At 46.3% G+C, this 7,898-nt stretch overlaps 1 protein-coding gene across 1 annotated transcript; it reads right to left on the reverse strand.

Moving 5' to 3' along the window:
- Positions 1-5,372: 5,372 nt before the first annotated feature.
- Positions 5,373-7,679, reverse strand: LOC142210028 (uncharacterized). Its single transcript, XM_075279057.1, has one exon. It carries the CDS (start codon positions 7,677-7,679, stop codon positions 5,373-5,375), a length of 2,307 nt encoding a protein of 768 aa, XP_075135158.1.
- Between the last annotated feature and the right edge of the window lie 219 nt (positions 7,680-7,898).

The raw sequence follows: 7,898 nt of genomic DNA on the forward strand, positions 1-7,898 counted from the left end.
ATAGACTATAATGGGGTTCGAAACCCATTCGAACACACGAACATTGAGCGGCTGTTCGAATCGAATTTCGAACCTCGAACATTTTAGTGTTCGCTCATCTCTAGTTAACAGCAGCGATCGGCTCGGGCACCGACCGCTGCTGTTATTGGCAGGTCCTGGCTGTATTATACAGCCGGCATCTGCCGTGTATGGAGCGAGCTCAGCGTGTGTTTGATGGTGGCCGAGCATGGACAGCCCGCTTCAAATCATCCCAAAGATGTTCAATGATATTCAGGTCTGGGGACTGGGATGGCCATTCCAGAACATTGTAATTGTTCCTCTGCATGAATGCCTGAGTCGATTTGGAGCGTTGTTTTGGATTATTGTCTTGCTGACATATCCATCTCCGGCGTAACTTCAACTTCGTCACTGATTCTTGAACATTATTCTCAAGAATCTGCTGATAATGAGTGGAATCCATGCGACCCTCAACTTTAACAAGATTCCCGGTGCCGGCATTGGCCACACAGCCCCAAAGCATGATGGAACCTCCACCAAATATTACAGTGGGTAGCAAGTGTTTTTCTTGAAATGCTGTTTTTTTTGGACTCCATGCATAACTCAATCTTTCATCAGTCCACAGGACCTTCTTCCAAAATGAAGCTGGCTTATCCAAATGTGCTTTTGCTTACCTCAGGCGACTCTGTTTGTGGCATGCTTGCAGAAACGGCTTCTTTCTCATCACTCTCCCATACAGCTTCTCCTTGTGCAAAGTGCGCTGTATTGTTGACCGATGCACAGTGACACCATCTGCAGCAAGATGATGCTGCAGCTCTTTGGAGGTGGTCTGTGGATGGTCCTGGACTGTTCTCACCATTCTCCTTCTCTGCCTTTCTGATATTTTTCTTGGCCTGCCACTTCTGGGCTTAACAAGAACTGTCCCTGTGGTCTTCCATTTCCTTACTATGTTCCTCACAGTGGAAACTGACAGGTTAAATCTCTGAGAGAACTTTTTTTATCCTTCCCCTGAACAACTATGTTGAACAATCTTTGTTTTCAGATCATTTGAGAGTTGTTTTAAGTAGCCCATGATGCCGCTCTTCAGAGGAGATTCAAATAGGAGAACAACTTGCAATTGGCCACCTTAAATACCTTTTCTCATGATTGGATAGATCTGGCTATGAAGTTCAAAGTTCAGTGAGGTTACAAAAACAATTTTGTGCTTCAGTAAGTCAGTAAAAAGTAGTTAGGAGTATTCAAATCAATAAAATGATAAGGGTGCCCATACTTTTGCACCGGTCAAATTTTGGTTTAATGCATGTTGCACATTTTCTGTTAGTACAATAAACCTCATTTCACTCCTGAAATATTACTGTGTCCATCAGTTATTAGATATATCAAACTGAAATGGCTGCTGCAAACACCAAAATATTTAGAACTAAAAATGATTAAGATTAATAGGGGTGCCCAAACTTTTTCATAGGACGGTATATACACTCACCGGCCACTTTATTAGGTACACCTGTCCAACTGCTCGTTAACACTTAATTTCTAATCAGCCAATCACATGGCGGCAACTCAGTGCATTTAGGCATGTAGACATGGTCAAGACAATCTCCTGCAGTTCAAACCGAGCATCAGTATGGGGAAGAAAGGTGATTTGAGTGCCTTTGAACGTGGCATGGTTGTTGGTGCCAGAAGGGCTGGTCTGAGTATTTCAGAAACTGCTGATCTACTGGGATTTTCACGCACAACCATCTCTAGGGTTTACAGAGAATGGTCCGAAAAAGAAAAAACATCCAGTGAGCGGCAGTTCTGTGGGCAGAAATGCGTTGTTGATGCCAGAGGTCAGAGGAAAATGGCCAGACTGGTTCGAGCTGATAGAAAGGCAACAGTGACTCAAACAGCCACCCGTTACAACCAAGGTAGCCAGAAGAGCATCTCTGAACGCACAGTACGTCGAACTTTGAGGCAGATGGGCTACAGCAGCAGAAGACCACACCGGGTGCCACTCCTTTCAGCTAAGAACAGGAAACTGAGGCTACAATTTGCACAAGCTCATCGAAATTGGACAATTGAAGATTGGAAAAACGTTGCCTGGTCTGATGAGTCTCGATTTCTGCTGCGACATTCGGATGGTAGGGTCAGAATTTGGCGTCAACAACATGAAAGCATGGATCCATCCTGCCTTGTATCAACGGTTCAGGCTGGTGGTGGTGGTGTTATGGTGTGGGGAATATTTTCTTGGCACTTTTTGGGCCCCTTGGTACCAATTGAGCATCGTTGCAACGCCAAAGCCTACCTGAGTATTGTTGCTGACCATGTCCATCCCTTTATGACCACAATGTACCCAACATCTGATGGCTACTTTCAGCAGGATAATGCGCCATGTCATAAAGCTGGAATCATCTCAGACTGGTTTCTTGAACATGACAATGAGTTCACTGTACTCCAATGGCCTCCACAGTCACCAGATCTCAATCCAATAGAGCATTTTTGGGATGTTGCGGAACGGGAGATTCGCATCATGGATGTGCAGCCGACAAATCTGCGGCAACTGTGTGATGCCATCATGTCAATATGGACCAAAATCTCTGAGGAATTCTTCCAGCACCTTGTTGAATCTATGCCACGAAGAATTGAGGCAGTTCTGAAGGCAAAAGGGGGTCCAACCCGTTACTAGCATGGTGTACCTAATAAAGTGGCCGGTGAGTGTACATAGGGGGCAGTATTAGAACACCCATATTCTTATACATAGTATTATAACATTTACACTCTTGTAAATAGTAGACAGCATTATAGTAGTGTTGAGGGAGAACCCCCGCCAAAGTACGGGTCACTTACAGTGGTCAGTCACCTGCTCCAAATCAATCATGCATGTGCGCGCTGACCAGAAAGAATTCTAACACATATGTCAGGGTTAATCCCAGTCCATGCAACGAGCGTGATGCCTGTTCACACAGAACTGAGGTTTATTGAGAAAATCACAAATCTTATACAGGAATGCAAGAAGGATAAGATAACGGCAGTCTGTAAGCGTATATGTCTTGTATCCGAATACACTGGCGATCAGTCATTGGCTCCCAATTTTCAACATCTTCTTAGCTTTCGATTCCCAGGAAAATGATGTTGTCTTTCTTGTAAATCACATGACAATCGTGTGCGTCAGCATCTGGGTGCGGTACTGGATACAGGCGCCATCTTAATGTGTATAAGGTATAATAAGCTTGCATAGAGAAAAATATAATTTCTTAAGCAGTATAAGAGATATATAAAAACAGGAATATATGGGTTTACCTTCACAATCCCCCCTAAATTATATTTTTCTCTCCCTAATACTGTTGTTGACTAAGTTGACCTTTGCAGCTGTCCCATGGTGGGGAGGGGTAACCTGGAGACTTCACTTGACTACTGGAGCCAATGTTCTTAACAAACACCAACTCCTTCCATCAAGACTTATCACACCATGGGAGTCTGCCCATCCCTAAACCCGTCCCTAAATCAATCCTTGACGTGAAATGAGATTGTTCTTCTTAGAACTTGGGGGTTTTACCACAGGCATATCTATCTCAGTCATCTGGAGTAATGAGTCTCCTTCTCCAGTGGAGATAACCATCTCTATGCTAGCAACCTTCAACATCAATCTCTTGTAAATGGGAACACAACAACACAGAGCAACCAGTCCCAGGACTAATAGTCCCATCATCACCATACCCAGGGTAATAAAGAATTGTTTCCATCCCCCAGCCCATTCTGCCATCCAGCTAGCCCATGAGGTGTCAACTCCAGTATTTCTCTTTAATTCTCCTGCTAGTCCCTTTATCTTGTTTAGGGCCACCGTAATTTTACCATCCACCCCGGTATTTTCCGGAATGTAAGTACAACACTCTTCACCAATCATGAAGCAAACTCCTCCTCTTTCTGCTGTGATCATGTCAATGGCTAATCTGTTCTGAAGGGTCATTCTAGTGTTGGGACCTAGTTCCTCAATTATCCCCTGGAAGGCATCTCGGCTGTAGTTGACAAATCTCTGCTGATTGTAACACAGGTAGTTAATCCAGTCAGTGTTTTTGTTAACTTGCACTTGAGGGATTATAGAGGCAAATCCTGCAGCAATCTGATCTTGGGCTTTAAACTGATCAGGGACCCCCCTTGGCACTCCAATGGCATCAATGTACACACTAGGGTCAGACTGGAAACCTTTCAACAGGGCTGATCTCCTTTCCCTTGTTGGTGTCTGCGACTTAGAACCCTGATCTCCTTCTTCTGGGTCCCAAGGGGTTATCCTGAAGGGCATAACTACTTTCACCAATGTGCACTGACCTCTCCAGGTTTGTGGTAGTTTGTTTCTGAGTCTACCATCCCCACACATCCAAAATATATCAAACAGGGCTCGGGTAAGGTTTTGGAGAGAAGAGGAGGGGATGGATGAATTTTTCTTACAAAAACCTGGACCAAAGATTCCCAGCCCAGTCCCTGCTGCCCTATTGGCTGTAAAACAGGTATAATTACCATCATGGACATATATCTCTCCTGGAGGTCTCACCCTCAGATGGCTAGTGACTAGGGGAAGGTATTCTGGGCATCTATTATCAGATTGGTTCCTTATTAAGTTCAGTAAGCAATCAGTAGAGTTCCCTTCAGATAGCTCGAAAGGAATGGTAGTCAAGTGCACATTGGCTGCTGCACATGCCAGGCAACCGACGGTGATGTTTGCTGCTCTGACTGTATACCTGACCCATTCCACCCACAGATTCTTCCTAGGGCTGGTTTGGGTTTCAATGGAAAATGCATCTTGCCAGGTCAGGCCTGGGATGGGAATCACCTCCTGGACAAGCTGGTCCTGTTTTTGGGTATCCATTTTTGGGGCTTCAGTAGGCCTGGATGCGATATCTTTGAGTTCTATCACTCCCAGCCTCCCAGCTAAAATTCCCCCATACATACCCAGGACATATTTCCCAACATCCCCTGAGGATGGGTTCTCTATGTTGAGGTATAAAGGGAGACAGATCTTTGGCTTATTGTCTTTGCAATGTGCTGGGTTCCACACCCCCTTAGTCAGTGTCATTCGACTTATCAGGGACTTTCCATTCTTGTCTTTCTTATCTAGACCCTCTTGGGGACGGTAGACCCAGTCTGCCCCCGTGTTCCAACCCACATCAGACCAGTAATAACAGTTCTCATTACCAGGTCGGGTGACACACAAGTAAGCTTGACCTCCCCCCCCCCTTGTCTGTACATTGGGTCATAGTAGAAGTTTAGGCATTCAACCACATTACAGAAATCAAACTGGTAGGTGACTACCGGGGCCGTGGTATTTATCCAAAAAATGGTACTGGGAAGACTGAGTACTACTGGAGTCAAGATACTCAGTACTATAAAAAGGATATGCATTATTCTGCTTCGAGTGAAGATCTCTGGCAGTAAGAAGCGTGAATCCAGAGGTCCTTCCCTTCAAGCTTCACAGCAGTGGGAGTGATCAGCAGGACTCGATAGGGACCCTCAAATCTTGGTTCCAAACAGTCTTTTCTGACGTGCTTCTTCAGGTATACACTATCCCCTGGCTTGAAGGGATGCACTGTGTCACCTGTGGACTCTGGAAAAGAAGCAGAGACTAGAGAGCGGGAGTTAGACAATTCTTGAGCAAGAGAAATCACAAACTGCACAAGCTTATCCTGTCCTTTCTGCAACTCTTGAGTCTCTATCTCAGCTATCTTAGGTGGGGAACCAAACAGAATCTCATAGGGAGTAAGCCCATGCCTAGACTGTGGAGTATGTCTAACATGATACAGAGCTATGGGCAGCAACTCTGGCCAGGGAAGAGGGCTGTCCTGGCTCATCTTGAGAAGTTTTGTCTTGAGAGTACCATTCATCCTTTCAACCTTCCCTGAACTCTGTGGATGGTAAGGTGTATGAAGACCTTGGTGGGCACCCAGCATGAACCATAGTTCTGAAAACACTGAGGCTGCAAAAGCTGGACCTTGATCACTTTTGATGACCTCTGGGATCCCAAATCTGCAGGCAATCTCAATCAGCATCCTTTTTGCGGTTGTCTTGGCCGTCATGTTTTTCACCGGGTACGCCTCTGGCCATCCTGAAAACATATCCACTACGACCAGCACGTATTCATATCCTCCAGCCGGAGGCATGTGAATATGGTCAGCTTGGATCCTTTGCCATGGGTAGTTTGGCTTGGCAAGGTGTTGGGTAGGAACAGGCTGAGTGCTGCTTGGATTGCAGGTTTGACAGACTTGACAGGCTTGGTTGTAGGCAGTCAGGGTAGTGCTGATTCCAGGCGCGTGGTAGTATTTTCTCACAAAGGCTAGAGCCTGGTTCTTCCCTCTGTGTGTCATTCCATGTGCCCAAGCAGCTACAGCTGGATACATGCGCCTAGGGAGACAGTAGACGCTGTTCAGTTTCCATAACTGAGTATCCTTTTCCATTTCTGCTCCATCTTTCTTCCATTGTCTCCTTTCATCCGGTGGTGTTTGTGCTTGTTCCTGTTGTAGCCTCTGGAGGGATAGTTTGACTGCAGCTGGCGTCTCTAGTTCTTTTTCAGGTGGATCTTCATCCTCCTCTTTTCTTTTCTGTGCTCTAGTGGTCACCATTGCTACTTCTGCCCCTCCAGGTTTCCACTGGAGCTCCTGGTTCTGCCACTTGACTGCCACAGGTTCCAGTGCAGCTTGTTTTGCAGCTTGATCTGCAAGATGATTTCCTCTGGCTTCTCTGCTGTTGATCTTCCCATGAGCCTTTACTTTGAGTACTGCTACCTTCAGTGGCTTGGTCATGGCTTCCATGACCCCTCGGACTAATGCAGCATGCTTCACAGGAGTTCCCGAAGCAGTGATAAAGCCTCTATTCTTCCAGATGATTCCAAAGTCATGAGCAATCCCATAGGCATATCGAGAATCAGTCCTTATGTTCACTGTCTTCCCTTCTGCCATTTCCAGGGCGGTTTGCAAGGCAATCAAGTCAGCTTCTTGGGCTGATCTGCTGGCTGGCAAGGCTTCTGCTACCAGAACTTGGTCTTCAGTTGTCACTGCAAATCCTGTGTGGAATTTTCCACCACCATCTGCATATCTTGATCCATCAGTCCATAGTTCCAGGTCTGCATTTGGAATTTCCGAGGTGGCCATATTTTCTGGTTCTGCTGTTTCTTCTTCAAGGGCTGCTAAACAGTTGTGTTCACCATTCTCATCAGGTTCCAAAGTGTAAGGTCTGGCTACATCAGGATCCATTCCTCTTGTCTCCCCCCTTGGAACCTGTGGCAGGAGGGTGGCAGGGTTAAGGGTAGTACAGCGCTTGAAGGAAACATAGCTGGGGACCACAAGGGAGAGCTGCAGTCGAAGATGACGTTGTTGGGTGAGGTGTCGAGGTAGGGTGAGTGTGAGAATAGCAGCCAGGTCATGAGGAGCTTGTATCACCAGGTCATGGCCTAGGACAATGTCAGCCACTTTATCCAACAGTCTTTGTGCAGCATGGACAACTTGGAGGCAGGAAGGTGAGGTCCTGGCAACAGGGTCGAGGCGGCAAGAGTAATAACCAAGAGGGCGCTGCCTTCCACCATGCTCTTGGGTAAGGACTCCAGAAGCATGTCCCTTGGATTCAGACACATATAAGTTGAAGATCTTGGTGTAGTCTGGCAGGCCCAACGCAGGTGCCTGGACTATGGCATTCTTCAGGAAGAGGAAACAATCCATGTAAGTCTGATGAGTGAGGGGGTCACAGATTTCATCTGGGTCAGGAGGAGGGAATGGGCTGCACTTGAGAGTCTCATAGAGAGGCTGCATGTACTCTGAAGCATCTGGAATCCATTGTCGACAATAGGTGACTAGTCCAAGGAAAGTTTGCATCTTAGCAGTTGTGGTGGGATACGGTATGGACCAGATGTGTTGTTTCCTCTCATCCGTGAGATGCTT

Source organism: Leptodactylus fuscus, chromosome 6 (genome assembly GCF_031893055.1).
Source record: "Leptodactylus fuscus isolate aLepFus1 chromosome 6, aLepFus1.hap2, whole genome shotgun sequence".
NCBI lineage: Eukaryota > Metazoa > Chordata > Amphibia > Anura > Leptodactylidae > Leptodactylus > Leptodactylus fuscus.

What these genes read in the sequence shown, in the direction of transcription:
- LOC142210028 (XM_075279057.1), bottom strand. Translation starts at nt 7,679, where the DNA reads ATGGATTGTTTCCTCTTCCTGAAGAATGCCATAGTCCAGGCACCTGCG.